This window comes from Astatotilapia calliptera, chromosome 20 (assembly GCF_964374335.1).
Source record: "Astatotilapia calliptera chromosome 20, fAstCal68.1, whole genome shotgun sequence".
Lineage (NCBI taxonomy): Eukaryota > Metazoa > Chordata > Actinopteri > Cichliformes > Cichlidae > Astatotilapia > Astatotilapia calliptera.
Window position 1 is genome coordinate 6,439,197 of NC_137441.1, and position 24,161 is coordinate 6,463,357.

The following is a 24,161-nucleotide window of genomic DNA, read 5'->3' on the forward strand; positions in this document are numbered from 1 at the left end:
GACGCCAACAGACTCAAACTGATCCGTAAGGCCAGTAATGTTGTGGGGATGGAGCTGGCTTCCCTTAAGGTGGTGTCGGAGAGGCGAATGTTGTCCAAGATAAAGACAATGTTGGATAATACCTCCCACCCACTCCACGACATGCGGGCTAGCCACAGGAGCACATTCAGTGAGAGACTGAGATTACCAAAAAGCACCACTGAACAACACGGAAAATCATTCCTGCCTGTGGCCATCTCTCTGTACAGCTCCTCCATCTAACACACTGTAAACACTGCAATAGTTACAGCCTTTTTGCACATGCTCTTTTCTACTATGTAAAATTCCTGTCAATTCTTGATTTATAATCAGGGGTGCACATAAGTGGTCCGCAGGTGCGCATTCGCTGTCAAAATAAAAGATGCGCACCAAATGACAAGTTGCAACGCGCGTTCACGCACTTATAAAAGGCAGTGTTTTTGTCCGCTAGAGTGGGATTTTCACGGCATATTCTGCACCACATCTCTGCGCGTTCATCATTTATTTGAAGACAGCTCACCTCCCGCAACCACTTTTCCGAGAATACGCGCTTCTTTTGCAGTTCCGACTCCTTCTGACATTTCTTTGAAGGTGATTGCTTAAAGGCGCTTCTTCAACATCTTTAAGAGTTCTAAACAAATGTCTGTCCTCCTCCAGAAAATCTTATGTACGCAAACGCGCGTTGTGACTTCTTATCTGGTGCGCGTCTTTTATTTTGACAGCGAATGCGCACCTGCGGACCACTTATGTGCACCCCTGTTTATAATTGCAATCACCTCTGTCAATCCTTGATATTAATTATTGAGTGATTTGTATATATTGTGCTATTTCTTAAATTTCCTAAATCTGTAACATATTGTTAAATAGTCTAGTCTGTTTCTGTTATTTATACTGGAGCAACTGTAACCACATAATTTCCTTGGGGATTAATAAAGTATGCTGATTCTGATGCTCGATAACAAACCATCATGTCACAAAGCTCAAATGCTGTGAACATCGCAACGTGTTCACTGTACTCAATGTTCTCCAAAGTCAGCAGAGATCAACCTAATAGAGAACCTTTGCAATGTGGATGTGGAGAAATGGGAGATTCAGCAACTGTTTATTTACTTTATGTTGTCTTGTCAATATGTACCAAAAATCTCAGAGTAAAGTTTTCAGCGCCTCGTTGAACCATCGCAGTAAAGAATTAAGGTAGGCTGACAAGGTGTACCTAATAAAGTGGCCAATGTGTTTGGCTTATTACAGAGACTAAAAAAAAATTAATTAATCAAAATATTAATTTAAAAGAGAAAAATTTGCTCTTATATAAGAAGAACAAAGCCCACTTCATTACCTCCTTAAAACACCATTACATTTAGGCATTTCCTGCATATTATGGTTGTTATGAGAGATTTTCCAAAGTAATCTTTGGTCAGTAACAGTAGCACTCTTCTATCTAATAGAATCGTGCCTCCTTTAACATACAAGCATGAATAGGACCGAGAAGAATGATACAAACACACAGAAGTGGTTTGCAAAAAACGCCCTTACCACTGCTTGGATATACAGTGTTTCGACAGAAATAGACAAAAAAGGTTTCGGGGTGTAGTTTAGAATGCCCGCGTAAACAGCTTTCATTGCAACGGTCCATGTCGGAAAGTTACCTCAAGTTTTTCTTTAACAAAGTCCCTAAAGAAAAGAAGAAAGTGTGTGGGCTTTTCAAGAGTGATAAGTCATGAACCTAAGCAATATATCTTGTTTGTTTGACGGGGAGTGACTCATCAGTCTGCCAGTGTAGACGTCTTGTACAGATACAAACATTTAAACAAACATATGACCTGAAATACAGCTTAGATGTTGTAAAGTACTTAAAAATTAAGTATATTTAGAATTACTGACTCATTGCCAGCAGTTTGCACAAACTCTCTCTTACCTTGATATATACTTATTAAAACCCATAATAGGAACGTCTTGAAAGATAGTGGTCGACCCTGTGAAAAGAAGACAGTGCGTTCATATTCACCGATTCAAAGCTACGTGCCTGCACAGCAATAGTTAATTTGCGAACATTTACTAGATACCTTCAAAAGATCCTTATACAACTCTGGGTATAGCATGGCAACCTCTGACTTAACATCTTTGTCCAACACCAGGGAGAAGACAGGGAACATGGTGTAGATAGTGGAATAGCTGAAACAGACAAAAATCGAGTGTGATGAATACTTCCCAGATAAAATGTCACGTGTACAAATTGGTTGAAATCTTTCATTGTAAGATTTTGCATATTTTCCCTTTTAAACATTTCAATAGTCTTAACACAGAGGAAATGCCAGGGACACAAGGCAGCTAAATGCTCTCTTGATAAGTCATCTCCATTCAGAGCGTGTATCTTACCCAATAATCAGGAATCCTTGGTAGAGTGGGACTGAAGCAAAGTAGAAAACAGAGGAGAAAACTGCCTAAAGAAACAGAAGAAGAACAAATGAGAAACTCTTATCTGAGATTTTTCTCATTTCAACACCCAAATGATATTATAAGCAGTATTGGAACATTGACACACTGATATTTTAACTCCATGACAGAAAAAACACCATACTTTCATTAAAGGAGGCCTTTTATACTCATTTTTAATCGAGTACTTTTGCATGATTCACATTTTAAGGGTAACTGCTTTGGCCATCCTTAATATAACCATCCACCAATTCTAATAACATTTCTATGGAAAAAAAAATGGGAAAGTGTAATTAAAAGAAACCCAGCTTAAACATTAACCTTCTGTGGGAACACAAAAATCAAAAGGTGACCACAAGGACATCATTCTAAATCAAACTACTGCAAATACTTGGACTACAATGGTAAATTCTACAGTTTAAAATGATGAGATGTCAATTAGTCAGACAGCTGCAAACTGGAGAGGTCACAGCTCCAGCTGTGGTTGGTGTTATTGTGAGACATGCGGAGGAAGGCCTCCCCAAAACCCCAAAGTCCACGATACAATGAGTCATGGGTTGCCCCTCCACCGCGGGGGCTGATGTTGGACTGGGACATGGGAACTAGACAGACTTGTTAGGCCTGGTGGGGGCAGTTTAGAAGGGCACCACAGACTGCCTTCTCTGAGTCATCATGCATCCCGCCCTTTCAAGACCACCCCTGAAACCTCTCCCTGCCTCTCCCCAAACTGATGCTCTCTACATTTAGATTTTAGGTGCTGTGAGTAAGAACAAAAAACACCTCCCTGCATTAACTTTAAGGCTGCATACACTTTTTTTGCAGTGTGGTTTTGGCTACAAACAAGCAGAAAAGGGCCAAACCGATTAGCTAAATTCAAACACTAAACACAGTCCTTTTGCTTGTAATCATCTCAACCTTTTTTTGACATTATGCAGTTGAGCATGGGAGTAAAGAAAATAAAGAAAAGAGAAATATCTCTAGATCACTGAAGTTTACTGTTTTTAGAAGGTTAAATTTAATTCACAACATACTGAAATATCTTGACATCCTGATTACCAGCACAATATTTAACACAGAAAAAAGCACCCTCTCAAGTGTGTGGTGCATTACCTAAATTGTTACAACTGGAGACTGATAAAGGAGTAAAATATAAAGTAGTGACAGTTTTGCAAACTAAAACAAGAAACTATCCCATAGCAAGTGGAAAATACTTGTAGTTCTAAGTTATTCAGCTTGATGTTTACATGACTCATGCACACAAACCAATACGACACTGTGTATTTGTTAGTCTACCTGCATGGTGCTGATGCACAGGCTCCTGTGGATGACAAACTGGCTGAGGGCCGCAGACCTTTTGTAGCTGTTCCGCCCATGGACCATGAGGAGACGGCCTAAATGTTTAAACTGAGTCACCGAGAAGTCGGCAGCCAAAGAGGCCTGCTTTCCTTCCTGCCAAACACACAGCAGAGGACACTGAGGACATACTGCGCAAAGACTGACCTGAAAAGCATGCTTTGAGTATTGTGAATTGATTTTGTACAAATAAAACATTTTTTTTTTGGGGGGGGGGAAACAGACTGAAGGTACAATAAGCATAAAGTTCATAATTAGCAATACAAATTTACAAAAAGCAGCATTGCACATGATAAGTCACCTGTTTAAAAATCAAGCAAATATTCATGTTTGAGATGTTAGAACCAGAGGATTTTCATAGAAGAACTGCAGATTTTCTGTTATTAAACCTTTAGCTTCCTCTCTGACAAGCAGCCCAGGAATAACTGTGTAGTTTTCCACCTTTTATTTACCAACATAAGATTATGTTTGGAACATACAGAAAAAATGTATTTAAGATGCCAAGTCCATCCTGTGAGTGCACCATCTTCCTTCCAAAATCCAAATGGGTTTTCAGCTTTTTATGCACATTAGTCTGAACGAGTTTGTCTATGCAGTATGCATGAAATGAGAGAGTTAAGATCTGGCAATGATGCCCCCTATCCCAACAATCTTTGGGATAGGGGGCATCATTGCCAGAATGGTGGTACTGTAGTAAGCAACCATTTCCTCACAGTAAAAGGTTTCTGAGTTCCAGCCTGCTGTTATTTGTTTTCATGTTCTCTTTGTGCCTGCATAGAATCTCCCCTACAATCCAAAGTTGAACATGTTAGCTTAGATCAGTGGTTCTCACTGCAGAAAGGACAACGATGCCACGCTAAAAATATGGAGAAAAAGTTGTAGGAAAAACTTGATTGACTGTGGTGTGAACTTTCTCAATTTGGACATAGCAGAAGAAAAACCTGAGAATCACAGAATCTGCATTGGTGTGGATGTGAGTATGCATGGTTGCCTCTGATAGCCCTGTCTCGGACTTGTCATCCTTTACCCAGCCTCTCGCCCCAATATCACCTGGGACAGGCTTCAGCTGTGTGAAACCTTATACGGATAAGCAGTTAAGAAAAGCGATGGACGATAAATACACAGAAGATAGCGGAAAAGATAAATTGTGTACATCAGTGGAGTCGTTTGGTACAGGGCCACGAGAGTTGAGGCCCGGGTGTGAAATTATGGTTTTTATCGGTTTCCCTGGGTCTTATTTTGAAAGAAATGTTTACACGTTACCACAGCAACCAAAGAGCATTAAGGGACAGAGAGGAGGATGTTACTCTCATTGTTGTTGGCGCATTTCAGGAGGACGCCGTTAATAAAGTTACACAATTACACAGTGAATTCGCGTTTATTATTATATTTACAAAATACCACAGTTTTTGTCTTGGTCGTATCATTTTATTTTGTTGTATTTATGTGCGACACCTTAATGGTCTGACATTAAACCGGTCTGTAGTGCAAAAAAGGTTGGGGACCGCTGATGTATGTCACCTACAGCATCTTTTAGTTTGCAACCAGATTTGTAAGTTTGTTTCTCTTCATAATAAAGATAAAATTTACAGTCAACTATTGAGCAGTTTTTAACTTTTAAGGTCAGCTGTACTAAACTCCATATTTTAATATGCTTATTTACTTTATGTTAAAAAGTAAAGAGTAAAGACTAAACCAGGAGCACAGCTGCACCGTCTGCTGTCGGTAATTCCACTGTTGTCACAAATACAAGGATCCATGTCTGAGCATACTAACCAACTTGACAGGCAACTTTCAGAGAGAACAATGAGAAGTAGAAGAGACGGGCTGATGGGAGATTCTTACTTTTATGTTAAATATACAATACAAAGCACAAAGCATCCTGTCATTTTGTTTCCTCTATTCACACAATAGTTCCTCAAAAAGAGGAATCATCTGTGTGCATGTCCTTTTACAACTCTCTGAATGTGAGAGAGATCTTGACAGGAAACAGAAAGCAAAAATCTGTGCGAGTGGCACGTCAATGTGAAGCGATGAGATGGAGAGTCTTACTTTCCCCTCCACTCCCACGCCACAGTCCGCTTCCTGGATCATGCTGACATCGTTTCCTCCATCCCCTAAGAGAAAACAAAAGCCATAGAGGTGTCAGGATTCACATCAGTGACTCACCAATACAAACTTTTAGTGAAAGTATCAAGTGCATGTTCACAAGACACTCCCTTAATTTGGCCTGATTAAGAGATCCAAGCTCCTACAAGTTCACTGGGTTGCAATTTAGAGTAACGCATATATATATATTAGGGGTGCAACGGTACACAAAATTCACGGTTCGGTTCGATACTTTGGTGTCACGGTTCGATATTTTTTCGATACAAAAAAATGTTCATGCCTTTTTAATTTGTCATTTATTAAAATTACAAATATATATTTTATCTCAAAAGTACAGTTTTTAAATTTAATGTTGCTGAAACAACAAAGTAATAAATAAATAAATCTATCTGATCGAGAAATCACTCATCTTTGGAAAAGAGAGTTTATTACAGAGAAATGGCTCTTTCCAAAATAAAAGCTATACTATACTCTTCTTCTGGGCTATATTCTCAGCAGCATATTATACATATCAGGTCCCCTTAAGGAGAATCATGTGCTAACGGCTGTCTAAATGACTCAGGTAAAGTTTGTAGCATGCGTGCTTGTTGTTTTTGTCTGCTTCCACTTGCAGTAAATGTGCAGTCATATTCATTGTGTTCCCACTAGTGCTGTCAGCGTTAATCTCGTTAAAATGACATTAACGCCATAAGGCGGCAAATCTCCGTTAACGATCGTCCTGTGCGTGGGGCTAGACGGCCAACACGTTAATGAGCTAACTGCGCTAACGCACTAGTTCCCACCAATTGAGCATTGTGGCACGTCCTACATACTGTTTTACTTTTGTCCATGATGCGCTTACCATCAGGGTCATACGTCACATGAAAACCAAGATGGTTCCAAACGCCAGATCTGAATGAGAGTGGGGGAGGTTCAATTTTGGGTAGCGTTGAGGCAGTTGCCATGTTGCAACGAGCTTAGCTTCTGTCTTGCTAGCTTGCACTGCGCTCATTGGATCTGCACTCAACAGTGCAGCCTAGGCGGAGTAGTCGAACGCAGATCCACTGAGCTCTCAACACAGACAGCATCGTCAGAAGAAAAGTTGATAAAATAAATAAAAGAAACTGTATTGTTCGATACATATGCGTACCGAAAGCACTATATCGAACGGTTCAATATCGATACGAGTATTGTTGCACCCCTAATGTGTGTATGTAATTAATATGTATGTATAGACAGACAGACAGACAGACAGACAGATAGATAGATAGAGAGATGTAGATTTATATATAGAGAGAGATATAGCTTTTTTCATTATTATTCATTATTATAATAGCATAACAACATTATAAAGTTGGAAACACATATTAAAACTAAAACAAACAAACAAACAACAACAGCAAAAAAACAGTGCAAGGAAGAACTTTAAACAAATGAAAAACATGCTGGCCCAGTTTAAATTTTCCACTCACCTACTGCACAGGTGAGTTTGCCTGTGCGCTCTTGCAACAGTCGGACTATCTGAGCCTTCTGAGTGGGGGTGCATCGGCAGCAAACCACAGCGGGACACTGGCACGCAAGCTCCATGAACTCATATTCATAATACTTCAGACAAACCTGCAAGAAAACCAGCATAATGGACAGATAAAACACTCAGGCACCCACATTTAACTGCTTTCAGCTGTGGCGCTCGAATACCTCCACTCAACTTACAGTTTAGCTCCTATTGTGGTTGAGATAGTGACTCTAACCACAGACACCACTTCCAGAGTGATATATTGTGCACGCTTCATGCAGAATATATGTCAAAGTTTCATAAGGAGATATAAGTTAATGGGATGTGGGTTAGACAGTCTGAGTGGCACACTTACCTCAAGCGAGTCCCCCGATATCACCAGAGCGCAGTCATGCTTTCTCCTGAAAGCGTTGAGCTCCAGGTGGGCTTCCCCTCGTGTTGTCACCTATACCAATAGCAACCACATTGTTAAATGCACTTGTATGCCCCAACAAAACACTCTAATGTAGAATTATCACAGGGGAAAATCTGCCAGGCTTTGCATGTTTGTCTCTCTGTTATCAGACAGAAGAAGGGAAGCTTGTCTCTCTCCAACTGCAGCAATGACAAATGTTAGAGCAACCAAACACCTAGCTGACATTCAACTAGCTAAATACACTAGAATTCAGTCACACAACTCACGAGTGTGAGTTGTGTGACTGAGGGGGCGACCGTGGCTCAGGGGGTTGGGAAGCGCATCTGTAACCAGTTCGATCCCTGGGCTCTCTGTCCTGGTCGTTGTGTCCCTGGGCAAGACACTTCACCTACCGCCTACTGGTGTTGGCCAGAGGGGCCGATGGCGCGATATGGCAGCCTCGCTTCTGTCAGTCTGCCCCAGGGCAGCTGTGGCTACAACTGTAGCTTGAGTGTATGAATGTGAGAGTGAATGAATAGTGGAATTGTAGTGGAATTGTAAAGCGCCTTGAAAAGCGCTATATAAATGCAAATGTTTAATTTATTAAACAGCACCATGTAGCTACTGAATAGCAAGTATAATTCGGCATATAGGTTCCTATCTCTACTTGTGTTTGAAATAAAATTGGAGTGACAATTAAATGTTTCTGTGGAGCCTACAGGCGGATATCAGGTTGATGTAGGGAATAGAAGTAAAGAGCAGGATGAGCCTGAAACTTCACTCAGTTTAAAGCCTTACTGTTTCCAACCGTCAAGTTCCACTTTATATCCACGCCTGTCCATCCTTACAAAATATCTTTAGTTACGATTATTAATTGAGAGGTCAGAATCAAATACTGGTGACACAAATTGAGCATCTGACCACATGTGAAATATTGCTATACTGGTGAATAACTGCACGATTTCTTTTTCTTGCAGAACAAGATGATGTCACAGTGAAAGTGAGCATTTGGATACAAAATGTGCAGCACAAAGCAGATGAGAAGAGCACAAAGACATAGGAGGTTCAGCCAAATAATCAACTAAAAGACACTGCACAGACTGAAAATGCAACTGTTAGACAAGTGCATAAAATTTTACCATAAATAGATTGTGAATTCTTGAGTTTAGGCCAATTTTGATCTTGTACCTCAAGTACAGTTACATGTTTTTGCCACATGTAATTACTCAGAACATTACGTCAAAGCGACTTTGACATTTTCCCATGAAAATATAAGTAGTTTTTCTCTGAGTCCAAGTGAGTATATTTCATTAAATTCCACCAAAGGTATCAAAAGCTATTGCATTTATGAGAATGGGAGTGACACACGACCTGAAAAGGAAGTAACTGAGTCCACAGATGCAGGCAAGGCTGGTACAAAAAACCTTAAAATTGTAATATTAGAAAATATTAGAAATATTAGAAGATTTTAATATCACAAAAACTAGACTGTAAATGACTGAACTGAAAGAACATAAGATCATTCAGATTAAATTAAAAAGTAAAATTATTGACCTTTTAGCTGAGCACTGTGTCTTAAAGAGGCATATGTTGACACAAAAAAGGCATAAGGTAATTTCACCCTATTGTAAAAATGTTTTTAAACTTACCACAGAGGAGGTTAAAATGAAAATTATGCATATGCAAATTATTCAGGGTTTGTCCTTACATTTGCACACAACTAGCCTGTAGTGTATTGTTGATGTATTACAATGCAAATATTAAAAGGGTGTGTTAAAAGAAAAATGGAAAGGGGAAACGGGATAATATCCTGCATAAAAAAAATTGAAAAAATAAACAGAATTTCTTAACAGTTGTGTCAGGTTCAAATATAGACTCAAATTCTCCAAAAATTCAGCACTGACAAGGCATGGTGTTAATCTGTCAACAAAAGCTATGCTCTGGAATGAATATCCTTCAACCACTGACAATTCATACGTCAGTCCAGTTCAGGCCATTGGTGGCCACCAGGAAACTAATCCAGATGTGTGTGTAGCAGGCCCAGTCAGCACACCCCCGTCCCCCGGTGACAGAGGTTTTTAAGCACTGCCAACCATTGTTATTCTCTTCCAGTAACCACAGTTTTACGCAAGTTCTAACCTTCCTATATGGCAGACGCTCCTTCTGCTCTGGCATGGATCCAGAGGTTAAGGCAGAAGGGGACTATCAAAGCAGCTACAGTGCCTGAAACCTGCAAAACAAATTAGGAAGTGAGCCCTCTGCATGTTCCCTCTGGGAGTGGTTCAGCTGGTTTCTCCTCTGTTTGAGCGAAGGGCTGTTTGTTCTCTTTGACAGTGGCTTGGATGCTTTCACTGGTGGGAGGTGATTTATTCAGCTGTGGATGCTGGCTCGGCCTGCATGCGTAGTTGTGTTGGACTGTATGACCACTAGCTAATGGGCCTTGGTCACAGAGCCTGGATGCCCGTGGGTTGACAGATTCAAGAAACTGTCAGGGCAGCTTTGAACTGACATCAGCCCTGGAGTAAAATCAACTATTACCCACTAGATATGTGCACAAGAGAAAGACGGGTCTGTTTCCTGGACTTACTGGTCTGAAGATATGAATGTCCTGGTTGCGGGTGATCAGATGGGCGTTCTTAGCAGTGCACGTGGCCGTTTCAAGCTTGTCTCCGGTCAGCATCCAAACCTACACAGGAAACAGAGACAGAAATCCCACTCCAGTGTCTTTAAACCCAGATATAAGACTTTGAGAATCATCTTGATAATAAAAGCCTGTAAAGATTGCTCCACGGGCTTTTAAGACAAAGCCTGTGGAGCAATTTTACCAATAAAAACAGTGTTAGTTTAGATCTTGTGCTTCAAACAAAAATAACACAAGTCATCACACAGACTGGTATCACAGCATCCAAATTCTTTCTCATTAGTATTTTGGATCTTGCATATAAGAGAATTGACATGGCTGATTCATCAATATCACAAAAAAGGTTTGGGGGGATTTTATCCTCAGATCTTGACATTTCTGACTCCACCCAAACACAGCTGAATTTCATTTTAACAAATTACATGAGTGGTAACTTTTAAAAAGCAATGTTCTGTTCGTGTGGTTTGTTTATAAAACACACACATTTATTTTTTTATTGGATGACTTTTTAAAGAAGAAACTGACTCCATGTTCAGTAGTTTGTCAAGAGTTTTGGAAAACTACATAGCCGCTGATTTTTAAAAATTTTTAAATGCCATGACCCAAAGAAATTTGACTCTATTTCTGTCTGCTGTACTAAAGCAGAGGATGAAAACGGGCTTAGAGTAAAGACTTAAGACTGTAAGTTGAATCGTTATCATATTTGTTGCCATGGTCACAATAAACCGGAGAAACTGAGATTTGTTACTTTTTCTGAAGTTTAGTTTAAGTGCCTCTTGTTTAGCTTTTGGTGTGAAACATATGAGCTACGCTTGTGCTTTAGCACCTATGAAGAGCATACTGGGAAAGAGCATCCTTTTCAAAGACTGACGCTGTGTCCACACTAATACGTTTTCGTTTGAAAACGAATCTTTCCTCTCCGTTTTAGCCTTCCGTCCACACTGAGACAGCGTTTTGAAAACGCTCTCCAAAGCGGATACATTTGAAAACGCTGTTTTTGTGTTACTCGCAGCAACAACTCCACCTCATTGTTAGTCCATTTAAAAAAACTCGGTGCTTTTCCTCAATATTTTGCGTTTCAAAAGACGTTTCAAAGAGCCAGAAAGTAAATAAACGGCTGACAGAAATGAGGTAGGTCGAATCGTCGTGCGTTTCACGCAAGCACAGTACTGGAACGTAAGCGTTTTTGGCCGTTTCAATGTGGACGCACAACTCTGTGAAAACGACTGAAAATGATAGTGTGGACACGGAACGTTTTCACGAAAACGCCATTTTCAAATCTATCCGGGCTAGTGTGGACGTCGCCTGAATTGAACATCTAAAATAACTAAAGTGTCAGTTTTAAAGTTTAAGGGATGGAAAAAATGAAGGCTGTATTGAGATACATACAGCCAATATGAAAAACATATGTGCTTGTCTTCTTAGTTTGTTGCTACTGTGCACTGTAAGGCCATTTACCCACTCCACCCCACCCCACCCCACAGACCTTGATGCCTGCATTGCGGAGGATCTCCAGAGTGGGCCTGACATCAGTCTGGAGCTGATCCTCCACCCCAGTCAGACACAACAACTCCATCTCCATCTCAAGACTCTCAATCACTGTGGCCACCTTCAGAGAGCGGTCATGGACGCTGAGCTTGGCCTGCACGTACCGTGCCTGGAGAGTCGTAGTGGGAGGATAAGAAAGTTTAAATACTGTGAAATTACTGCAAGAAGTGAAACAGCCAGGAATAAAAGAAGAAAACAGGAATGTGGCTGTCAGCCAGGAGAGTCAAGAAAAACAAATAAGGAATAAAATGAGCTAGGAATATGTCATGCATTGTGCATACATAAGGCCAAATTTGCAGTCTATCTACTATATACCATCCTAAATGCACTGATACTTTAAATACAAAAATAGCAAAATACAAAAATCTGTGTATAAATGTAAACTGTCAAGCAGCCCTGAAAGCTATAAATATAGCTTTGTTAAACAAAATAGCTATACATACAGCACACTGTACTTACAGCATACAGGACAGACATAATCAATCAGTTAACGCCCATCTTTAGCATTTCAGCTCGAGGGCAATTTGTGAGTGAGATAAAGCAAAAACAATCTGAGTGTGACTCATACAGAAACATAAACTCTGTGTGTGACTCAGTTGGTGACTCACTGCTGCCCACCAGCTCTGCTCACTCAATTATACACTTCAGTAATAGGCCTGGGGCTAACAACTGCAGGGAAGACAGCCATGCCCTGCTCAAACAATGAGGGGGGCCTGGTGTATGTGAGGAACAGTGGGGTAGAAATACTGAAGGGGGGGTCAGAGGTTAGTCTAATTACCCAAGGACACACTTTGACATTTAGAAATGCTGAACATGTCTCCTCCAAATATCAATATCATGTGTAATGCTTGTCAGTCGACAGATGCTTAATGTAACTTGAGCATGTTTTACTATCACACTGTTGAAACTGTAATGGCTTTACTAGACAGGGACCAAACAATGCATGTATAACAACGCTCGTAAACCTAAGCACACTTCAACAGCCCCATCTTCTCATACTTGAATCTGAAACCCAACTCTGAGCTCTGTCTTAGATTGCTGTAGGTCAATTTCATGGAGGGCTGTTACCTCAAAATCCTGATACTGCTCCTCTGTCAGCGACTTTTTGGAAACCACGAGGACTCTCAGACCTTCCCTCGCCATGTTCCCACACTAGAAAACACAGACAACATCTGCATGTGATCTAAAAGTTTGTGATTTACTATTAACAGGAATAAAATCAGTGTCATCAGGTATGCGGCATGACTCGTGGGAAACATAGAAACATACCTCCTCCTCCAGCCAGTCGTTATACTGGACGATGCCTGACATCACCACATCGGCACCTTTCATGTAGAAAGTGATCTCTCCTGTTGATTCATCCTAGAAAAACATTGATTTGTGCTTTATCATGTGCAAACGGTACATAAAATTGTATTTAATATTTGGTACAATGATTACCCAGCCGTGCTTCTCGCAGGGGGATTTCTACTCAGCGTGCACAAGCCAAAGTGCACGTGCGCCATTCTATTATTTAGTGTTGCCTAGAAATTCATAACTTATTTTGGTATCCACAAGAGAGTTTAAAAGTGTTTGAAAATATTATCAGGAGGAAGTCAACTTTAAAAATCCCTGGCTTCCTGAGCAATATCCCAGCCAGCAATAATAAAGTTAGTCATCCGACTTAGTCAGAGGTCACAAGGTGAGGTTTTTCTCAGATTATACACTTTAGCACAAATCTGTTTTTCGTTTGTTTTCCTTGTTAAAGTCAGCACCAAGCAAGAATCAACATCATAGCAACAACCACTGACCTACATTGACTGTAATTGAAAGTAATTTCTAAGCAATAGAGATGTGAGGAAATCAGTACATTTCCTTTGTATCAAAATATATTGAGCAAGATGGACAGCAGCCACTACTAACACTAACAACTAGTAATAATATTAATTTTGGCACTCACTCTGACTATAATTCCCATCCTTTTGCTCTCATAAGTGAAGGGAAATATCTGAAGGATTGTGAAGTTCAGTATTTGGCCAGTAGGGGTCCGCAGCTGCATGGATGACTGGTCTCTTCCTACAAGTGTAAGGCCGACGCTCTCAGTCCACTGCACCAGCGACACCTATCAAAAGCACAGTGTAAAGGCTTTAGTGAGCGGTCATTAAAATGCACAACTGACACTAAATATATATAGAGCACAATAAGAAGGCAAAATATGTAGCTTTTAGCTAATAACACATATTTCTACCAAATAAAATATTATCATCATTCAAGAACCCATTAAGAGAAAGTGACCTCTGCCTGGGTCATTTTATTATTTTCATGGCAAAAGCATTGTCAATATGATGTTCCATTACTTGAATTACACAGAAAACAGCGAAGGCCACTTTGAAGTAGACTGTCAGAGAACATCAATAGCTCAAGCATTTTCAGCACTTAAGACTATTGATTGAAAAACTGGGAAGATGTCCATTTCTTAACTGAAAATATAGTTTCTGCTTGTTCCTTTCTGAAGGACACAACAGACGACATCCATTAATACAATAGAAGCATGTGTGCGGGGTGGTGTGTGTGTGTGTGTGTGGGGAGAGAGAATGAGGGGAGATGGCATTGCCCAATAACTTCCAGACTAGAAACCAGATCACATTCCCAATTCATCATCCATCTTCTGCCAGGACGAACAGCAGAGAAGCCAAACAGATGCAGATAAGAGACAATAAGGGAGACTGCTCTGCTCCTACAACAACTTTAAAATCACAGATTCTGGGATACCAAAATTACTTATTTTGGAAATATGCACCACATAGCCTAAAAATGTCTGACCAGAAACGCTTTAGCGTCATCAAAGCTCTGACTACTGAAGTGTTTGTCATACAGGTTGGGAAGTATGAAGATTATGCTTAGTCAGAGTCTAGAAATATTCACTGTGGAGGAATTTTGGGATCGGGTGTCTGCCACAACAGCACTACCTTATAACAGAAGCATCTGAGTTAGCGGCCCATTTGTAACTGGACTGAATAATGCTTGACCCAGATGGCTTGACTCACAAACACCACATGGCTGACATGTTCTTTATGAGCCAGAAAGCAAAGTGATTCAGATTTCACTCCTCGTTGAACCAAACCATACAAACGAACATTTATTAAAATTTTAATAAATGTTGAACAAAAAAAAAAAACGAAAAAAAAAAACTACTTTCATCTGCATGCGGATGGTGGCAAACTGTCAGTTTACATTACAGTAGTAGAAACCATACATTTAACAGTCACTGACATTGCATCTAATGTGCTCACACACAAAACCAGATCTATAAATAAGACTTCCTGAAAGCTGTTGCAAAGCAAACTGAATCTGCCTCGATTGTATCAAACTGACTGAATGCAACTTTCAGGTCTCAGCAACTCAAAGCCAACTGTTTTATCCATTGTGACCTAAAACAATAAAACGGCTCCATTTCCTACCAACAACGCAAACCACCGATGCCAGACTTTTTTCTTTTTTCTTTTCTGGTGACCACCACATAGTGTATTGGGTGCTATTAAAATGCAAAAAAAAAAAAAAAAAAAAAAAGGAAACTCAGAGGGGGCTAAGTGCAATGGGCTGAGGAGCACATTAAGGAAATCCGTATTTACATGGCAGGAAATGGATCGAGTCGAAGTCCGCAGCCTTTTTCCTGACGTTCAAAAGAATTCATACTGATCAAGGACATCAGTGTGGACTGCATTTCTGTGAGACTCTCCCTATTCAAGAAATACAGACACTCTTGTAATGGCCTTGACCAAAAACACAAACCTACGCATCTTATATGCTTAGAAATCTGCTTCCCTGTTTTGCTCTTGGTCTTAGGTTTGGGTAGAGTAACTACATTTTAAACATTTCAAACTGAAACATCAAAAAATAAGAGTTCAGCTTTATATATTAACATATATCATCTGATGAATGAATAATAAAGGTCTAATCACACTTTCAACTTCAGCACGTTGATATGAAAACAGTCTTTTAGAGTCATCATTTGTGTACGGATCAAAGTGAGGTGTCCTGCAGGTTTTACATGTGTCCTTGATCCAACACAGCTGATTCAAATGGCTAAATTACCTCCTCAACATGTCTTGAAGTTCTCCAGAGGCTTAGTAATGAACTAATCGTTTGATTCAGGTGTGTTGACCCAGGGTGAGATCTAAAACCTGCAGTACACCGGCCCTCGAGGCCTGGAGTTGGACACCCCTGTTTTACACAATAATAATGTGCATATCATTATATGCCTTATAGGTTTTTATAAAACAGCATTTTCTTGGACTGGATACCTCATCTGGGCTGGATGCCTGGTAGACTCTGCAAGTGTCTTCGTAGTGCTGCTCGGCCTCGGCCTGGTCCGTCACGCCGTTGGACTCGTACACGGGTGTTACGTTGTGCACCAGGGCGATGGCCTTCACAGCCTCGTGAACTCTACTGCTGATGGTTTTTCGAACCTTAGTGGCTGCTGGAGCCCTGGAGGCTGGAAGGTCATGGGTGGGCTGAAGAGAATTAGAGAAGGTACTGTTAGTGCAAGAAGAACAAAGAATATAAACGTTTTAACAGACTTCTTTTATGTGAGTTTTTCACTGTTGCCAGCTGTCAAGAGAGGGGAAGTATTCTAGCCAACAGAGCTAATTATCAGTACTGTCAACTTAAAAAAAAAAAGATCAAAAAACCATGGGCCACTAGTGACTGAGAGTTTGTGAGGAAGCTGCATTAACACTTGAAATGTTTCACAGACTGAGGAACTAGCTTCTTCATTTCAACAGTTTCCATTATTGCTATGTTAGCAGCCTGTAAACATAACCAGATGTGTAGAGTAAATATGAACTATTTGCTTCTGCATTGTGAATTTGCTATTTTTAGAAGGCTGCATGTTCTCAGGGTTAATGATGGTGTCATTAAAGGAGTCCGGTCAGTGCTTCGCTTGTGGGCTAATCCTGTTTCCTGCTCTACTAACCTCTGGTGTCAAGAGGGATAAAGAATGTCATTTGAGGTCAGGAAGCATTCAGCTGAACAATAATCACAAACTAATACATTTTGTAAAAAAAAAATTGCTTTTTTAATCCTTTCAAGAGCTTTTTAAATTTGAATCTCTTCTTCTGAATACTGGGACACAGTTTGCTCAATTTAGTCACTTTTTCTTCTTAAGATACACATAACACCTTTCACCTGCGTGTAGGCACTGAACACATGGCTCTGTACTTCATCCATTGAGTCCATCCCATATGCCACAGTTCCAAGATGGAGCCGTCTGAACACCATTTCATTTTGGGTAAGAGTTCCTGTTGAAAGTTACATTACAGACATTTAAACAGTAAAAGTTATCACGCTTGACAGCACAAATTATGACCCTATTGTAGAGATTCAATTATCTAACTAACAAACAACAATCAGTCACCTGTAACAGCCACATATGGTGACCAGAAAAATGCCAGAAGCATTTGACACTACACACAACCTCCGTATCCTCACACTTACTTTAAAAGCATTTCTGCCAGTATATCAAAAAGACTTCAGGGGACTTACACATACATTAGTGTGACCTGAAGACCCCACTGGCCTTATCGCTCTCTGGATGTGGAAATGGCCGATCATTTTATTAGGCATGAGGGCTGTAAATCTGACGAGTAACACCTCCTGCCTGTGGAGGTTCACTGGTGGAGGTGTTATGCTCTAAAGGTGTGTATAGATGAGAGACTTTGATTTTTTATGATTTAAAGGTCCTGTAAGTCTCAGGGAGCAAGAAACCCACCGCATAGCAACGCTGCAGGGTAGGAAACAGCTAAACTCTGTCTTACAGAATACCTCCTAGGAAAATCCTCACCACTTTATCCTCTCGTGTTACTGCTCAACTAGGTCAACAAAAAACGGTATGCTAGGTTACCCGTTTTGTCAGTCAGCAGGTAGGAGATCCGTCCGAGCTGTTCAGGTATGGTGCTTGCCCTCACCACTGTCCCAGGGATCTTTGAGTCTTTCTTAATCATCCAACTGAAAACCATCTTTCCCATATCCAGATTTACACGCAAACTGCATCAGATAAAACAAGGAAGCACGCAATTTTTCATTCCTCACATGTAAATATAACATAGCACTGCAGATGCCATTAAAAAAAGAGCGTTAAGTCGGACCTAATGGGCACAATGTGGGAGAAGAGCAGCAGGAAGCGAAAGATTTGCAGGTACCAACGGCCGGCGAAGTGCTGGAGGGCCACCATGACCAGTGACACCACAACCAGGGCTCCAAACAGGATTTTAGTCAAACAGTTCACCTCTAGGTCAAACAAACCAACCTATAAGAGAAGCAAACATAAAGCATCTACTTACTGTAAATATAAAAGATCTGTGTACTGACAAAATGCAAATGTAAATAAGTGAAGCAACAAATTAATTTATCTGAATAATTAAGTTAAATCCAATCACACATATACTGTATAAAAAAAACACATACTAGGAAAAACACCTTCATGCAATTAAATGATCAGACTTCTGTCTTCCAGCTCTGGCTTACACTACTGTACCTTGTGCCTAGGGTTGGAGGTGTTCATGACACTGCGCAGCTCCTTGCCTGTGTAAATCACGACCCCCACCACTGTGCCTGGAGTAAGTGAGGCAGAGACAAAAAAAAGACCAAAAAAAAACGGCCTCAGGGCAATATAGTAAAGGTACAACATAAAACACAGCATGTCAGGAAGACGTTTTCCAGACTTATAATCTTGACATGAATAGATTTTTCCAAATGAAGAATGACATTTTGAATGGAGGACGCAGATTTCTAATTGCTTAATGAACAACACATGCTTGTGCCGGTTAAAGTGGATTCACTCTCCCACAGACGAAGCACACTTTCTTTACAATTATAGTTAGCGGTGCCTCTGCTTTTTTAGAAAGGGCTACCTCATTGGGCTTTTTTCCAGAGTGTAGATTTGATTAGATACACCATCAAATCAACAGCTATGAAGGATCAGTGCTTTAGTGAACACGCAGGTCCTGGTTACTTGGATATTAACAGCTTTATAGATGCACCACCAGTCAGATATTTACCAGAGGCAATAACAGTGCTCGCCCACAGGGTGTTTTCAATGCTGAGGCTTTCATTAACTGGTGGGTCTCCATCTTCCTGTAACAGTTGATACAACAGACATGCAGAATGATTACTAAGGACAGAAACCAGCTCGTCTCTGCTTCTCCTAATTGAGCCACAGATAACCTATTAATCGGTTTTATCATTCAATGTTTTAGTAGTCAGCTGAGACTGAAGAAGTCACTTGGATGAGTGACGAAACATTTCTCCCACAAAACGCTACGTCAGATGAACAGAATCAACTTTTGGAGATTTACTTACCTGGATGATTGAGCATGCATCAAGACATTCAATGTTTTAGAACATATAACACAGCAAGCGCTAGGGAGTTAAATTTGGACTCTTTTACTTGTTGGGGTGTGCTATATGTTAAGAGTTTTGCAGGATTTCAACTTTTTATCGATGTAGCTGAGTGATTGTTGCGGTGGGGTCCTCAAACGCTTTAAGGAAACTCATTTTTAAGTCTGATCTAATATCTATTCAACCATTTATCAAATTCAGGATTGCTGAAACTGGAGCCTAATCCAGCTATCACTGGGCGACAGGCGAGGTACAATCTGGAGAGGTCACTATTGTATCACAGCTCCTGATCTAAAATAAGACATTCAACAACTTAAAAGTGTCACTTTCACAGTTTTTATAGATGAAACCAATAAATTGTGTTCTATAAGACAACAATTGAGAGCACAAATACACTTCAATGAGCATCTTTCTTTCTGCATGCTTCTGTTGAGGGGTATTTAACAACACTGATATCACTGTACTCAGTTCAGCACGGTTTCTGTTACAGCTCGAGCATAAAAGTGACAAAGACTCAGATGTTGGAGATGAGATTAACATGTCTGAAGGGAGATTAGGGTTCAGCGTAACAATGCAACCACTTACCCTGGTAAAGGTTCCGATAAAGTTGTGGATATCAATGTTTGGCTCTTCTGCATACACGTATGATCTGATTTGGAGAAGGTCCTGTGAGAGATTAGACAACATGACTTAAAATTACCTGAAGAAGAAAAGAAAAGGCTTTACAAGTCCTACATGGTGCAGAACATTGTACATGCAACAATTATTAATGAATTTAATGTTTAGATTGCATACTTAACTTAGCATGTAGTGGCTAAATAAAAGACTTGTTTCTCTCAGTTCAAATTACTCTTGTATTTATTAGTTGTTATAAAAAAAAAGAAAAAGAGAAACAACAACAGGGCAAACATTCAGTTTCCAGTCGAATCGTTACTGCCAGCCTCCATCTACAGTTTACAACTCACGCCAGCAGTTGGTAGTCTCTGCGTGCAGGCCACTGGGAGGCGTAGTTTCCAGTCCGTCTCTCCATCAAGCTGGTCAGTCCGCAGGAAACAGGAGCCTGGAAAAGAGAGGACAAGAGCTGCTACTGACGCCATATGAAAACAGTCACCTCTAGGGGGCAACAACAGAAAGGTTTTTATTTCAAAGAAGGAAACTCATAAGCTCCATTATTGATCACTTCACTGCCTACAGCAGATTATCAACCATACTGAAGGCTAGACTGCGAGTTCATCATATTCTCATCTTTTCTAATAAACATCAATTTTTTAAGTTAATGTTATGTGTGAATTTATTTTAACATGGGGTCACAGATGAACACTGACTACTGGGAACAGGATTGAGCAGTTTATTGCTGTTGGGGTAGAAGTGGAAGCGTCTACCAGACCCCTTCCCCCCCACTGGCCAGCATGAGTCATCCTGCCCAAAACTCTAAATCCTATCCTAGGCCCTTCATAATTGACCTAATGGCCTCCACATGGAATGGGAGATAACCGAGCACTATTTCCAGTAAAACAAAGTTGATGTTTTTCTTCCCCCAACAGGAAGACGCAACAACAACAAGCATGTAGCATTTCTTTCTTAGTCACATTTGGATTTCTAGGCTATAAATAAAACAGCAGCAGCCTGTGCATTTCAATTTAAACCGCCTTAGTCAATGTTTGGTGTCATCTCCCACAAATGATACACTAATCCATATTTGATTATTCAGATGAGGGATCTTCCCCTCTTGTCTTCTTTTTGTTCTTTGCATTTGATTTTTTTTTGTGTCCCTTGATTTTCCTTTTCATTATCTTCTCATTTGAAAGACAAAATTAGTCAGAGACAAAGATGAAAATCAAACAATGTTTTGTCTATGTGGCCGTGGCAACTCGCCACAATAACTTTGAGTGATAACTTAGTAGTGGTCACGGTTCCGATTTATACAATGTAGGACTTCCTGTCGCAGCTCAGGGCTAATCCCTGCACCTCAGCGCCTTTTTAAACAACTCATTTCCCCAGCCGGCCTGTTGTGGATATATGGATGAATGACCGGCAGATGTTTACCATTTCTTTCAGAGGTCCTTAGAAAGATCATGTCAGCAGGAACACGCTGGTTCTACAAAGAAAGGCAGAAAGAAAAAAAATGGCGTGAACCTTACATCCTGATTCTATACTTTCCTTCTACCTCCTTATGCTCTTGTGACTTTTTTTCACTTCATGTGCCACATTACCAACAGTCAGTCAGTCAAAAATATTAAGCCCCTCAGCAAATCATTCTGTCATGGCCCTAAAAGGACCCAAGCCAGCTTTTACACTCAGCCTGACCCGGCCATTTCACTCAAGATATTACACATTAAATTCACATGACCGCTTTGGCAAAATCTAACTGTTTAGATTTAGTTCACGTGATTAATAGCAGTTTAACAAAGCAAGTCGCATGGCTTTTCAAAGTGAGATTTATTTGAAAACTTTTGCCATCACCTCCACCGATGACTTTGTGAATTGTAACCCAGATGACTCGGAATCACTCGGTCATATTAGCAAAATGTGTAGGACAACATGTGTGACCTTTCCCTCAACTGCACTTAATGAGTGATTCAGAGAGAAGCCCTCCGCTGGAAACTGAAGACAGAACGCGCTTCTCACATTTCATGTACAAAGACCTCAGGGACTCCAGTCTGTCCGCGAGGGGAGCAACACAGCAGATCCAAAACTCACACAGATATCGAACTAGAAACTATAAATGAAATCTCGAGATAAAACTAAAGCGCTTAATTGAATTTGTATTTCAGATCTAATTAAAAGGCATTTCATGTTCACATATGCCACGCGCGCATCGAGTCTGACAGGCCGACACTCAGCATTGATCACAAGATTACAAAATCTTTACTAACTCTTTTCACCTCAGTCACCAGCGGAGCACAGAAGATTAACAACCCCCTCATTACTAGCTGTCATATAAACGGTAACTTGACAGGTCTAAAAAGCAAAACTATTCACAGATGTGGATGAAAAAAAAAAACTTCAACAAACCTTTTCCACAATTATTAGATCACCAACTTGAATGCTGCTGCTTTTAACCTTCACAGTGCCTGAAATACAGAAGAAAACATAAAGTTAAGTGTTTGGCAAGTTTGAATGTTGATTAAAGTCTCACATACACAAAGCTATTTGAAACTTTTACGTGAGTCATGTAGTTAAGAATTTAAATGGAATCTAGACCACCCAACATTTAGATTTTTGTCTTAAAAGTTTCCCTAATTATAAGCTAGTGAGAGAATGTGGTATTTTTTCAGCAAATATGTCTTCACAAAACCCAGACCTCTGGGCGAATTGCATGGCTCACTAGTCACCTGAGTGAATCTGGGAAAGTAAGTCTCCATGAAGATTTGAAAGAATGCTGGGGGAGTTGAGCCTTTTCTTTCATTCCACTTGGAATGAACGGCAAAATTGTTTGGAAGAGATCACTGACCCTTGAACTCTGCCGTGACCTCTGAGCTTTGCATATGTAAGACATTAAAGCACATTAATATCGCTATGCATTCGGGTTCATGGAACTTTACTCTACAAATGCATTTTACATTTTACACGCTAACACAAAAAAGACCTATTCGGTAACACTTCACACCACAGCTTTTAGCAGAAAAGCATTAAGTGATGAAATGTTCTAGATGGTTTTGACTGATCATATGGCAATATCTCATGCACGTGTATTCATAAACATACAATTTAAAGGAACTTAGACAAAATAACTGCAACCAGTACACCGAGTTCTGACACCATAAAGTTTCTATAAACCACAAAATATGCAGAGGGGCTGCCACCATGGAGGCAACCAGTCATTGTGTTTATGGGTAAAACAAGCTGCCACATCAAAGAGGCAAAGTGATGGAAACCACAAGAGGTCCCATGCTTTTTATTGCTGGTAGCACTTTATACCAAGGCCTCTTATGTACACTTTTACATCTCTGCTTTGAATTACCCACCATTTCCCCCAGCCCCAATAAGTTTTAACAGGACCAACCTCCTACAGTTAATAGACATGTTTGCTAAGAAAACAAAAATGCAACACAGAAATCGACGCAGGTAAAACCTGCTTTCAGTTCTTACCTCTTGTTGAAAGCTTGCTGTAAATCTGAGAGTTCACTTCTTTGTCTCGAAGGTAGCACCTAATTTCTTCAATTGCCTCTCGCATGATGGTAATGATCAAAACAAGACCCTGGAGAGTGACAAGTCACAGTGAAAAAGTAACTAATAAAGTTTATGTGAGTGCTGCAACCGTGGAAGTGAAAAGAAATAGCTAAACCTTAATTTTCAGCAAAAGTACATTTTAAAAAAGCATTGAAGAGGAACACAAATAATGGAAAATGAAGCTGATTGACCTTAATGATTAACAGTAAGTGAAATGCCACATACCAGAGGGACCCAGTAGGTGTAGAGAGCACCTAAGCGTAACTCCTCGACAAATTGAGAGCAGGCCAAAAGCAAAAAGTACAAGTTGAAGAAGTACTTGAACTGATTGAACAGCACCTGAGAACAAAAAGGCAAAGGATCAAGAGTGAAATATTCACAGTTTCGCAAAGCAATGTGCATATGGAGGCTGTTGTTGAATATACACGATTTTCAGTTTCTGGCTTTCCCACAAAGAATAATAACCAGGACTGTGACAAACAGAATTCCAAGTATTATTTTAAGTAGGGTTTAGGAGCTTCATGGTGTAGTACACATTTGCCTAGCAAGCAAAAAATCCCTAGTTGGATCCCGAGAGGAGGCACAAATCCCCCGGGGGCTGCATTAGGAAGGGCATCTAG

General features: G+C 40.2%; 1 protein-coding gene across 1 annotated transcript in view; it reads right to left on the bottom strand.

The window, feature by feature from the left end:
* Window positions 1-24,161, bottom strand: part of atp9a (ATPase phospholipid transporting 9A) — a 36,768-nt gene that overhangs the window by 6,943 nt on the left and 5,664 nt on the right. Inside the window, exons 3-26 of the mRNA XM_026153470.2 lie at window positions 23,767-23,880; window positions 23,461-23,569; window positions 22,384-22,442; window positions 21,415-21,466; window positions 20,334-20,428; window positions 19,954-20,034; window positions 19,029-19,104; window positions 18,506-18,582; window positions 18,117-18,277; window positions 17,873-18,015; window positions 17,158-17,270; window positions 16,275-16,484; window positions 13,931-14,092; window positions 13,261-13,353; window positions 13,060-13,143; window positions 11,930-12,100; window positions 10,390-10,488; window positions 7,764-7,853; window positions 7,365-7,509; window positions 5,857-5,921; window positions 3,745-3,900; window positions 2,395-2,459; window positions 2,082-2,190; window positions 1,934-1,991 (exon numbers count right to left, since the gene is read on the bottom strand). Coding sequence (XP_026009255.1) covers window positions 1,934-1,991; window positions 2,082-2,190; window positions 2,395-2,459; window positions 3,745-3,900; window positions 5,857-5,921; window positions 7,365-7,509; window positions 7,764-7,853; window positions 10,390-10,488; window positions 11,930-12,100; window positions 13,060-13,143; window positions 13,261-13,353; window positions 13,931-14,092; window positions 16,275-16,484; window positions 17,158-17,270; window positions 17,873-18,015; window positions 18,117-18,277; window positions 18,506-18,582; window positions 19,029-19,104; window positions 19,954-20,034; window positions 20,334-20,428; window positions 21,415-21,466; window positions 22,384-22,442; window positions 23,461-23,569; window positions 23,767-23,880 — 2,587 coding nt within the window. The remainder of the gene's footprint in view (window positions 1-1,933; window positions 1,992-2,081; window positions 2,191-2,394; window positions 2,460-3,744; window positions 3,901-5,856; window positions 5,922-7,364; window positions 7,510-7,763; window positions 7,854-10,389; window positions 10,489-11,929; window positions 12,101-13,059; window positions 13,144-13,260; window positions 13,354-13,930; window positions 14,093-16,274; window positions 16,485-17,157; window positions 17,271-17,872; window positions 18,016-18,116; window positions 18,278-18,505; window positions 18,583-19,028; window positions 19,105-19,953; window positions 20,035-20,333; window positions 20,429-21,414; window positions 21,467-22,383; window positions 22,443-23,460; window positions 23,570-23,766; window positions 23,881-24,161) is intronic.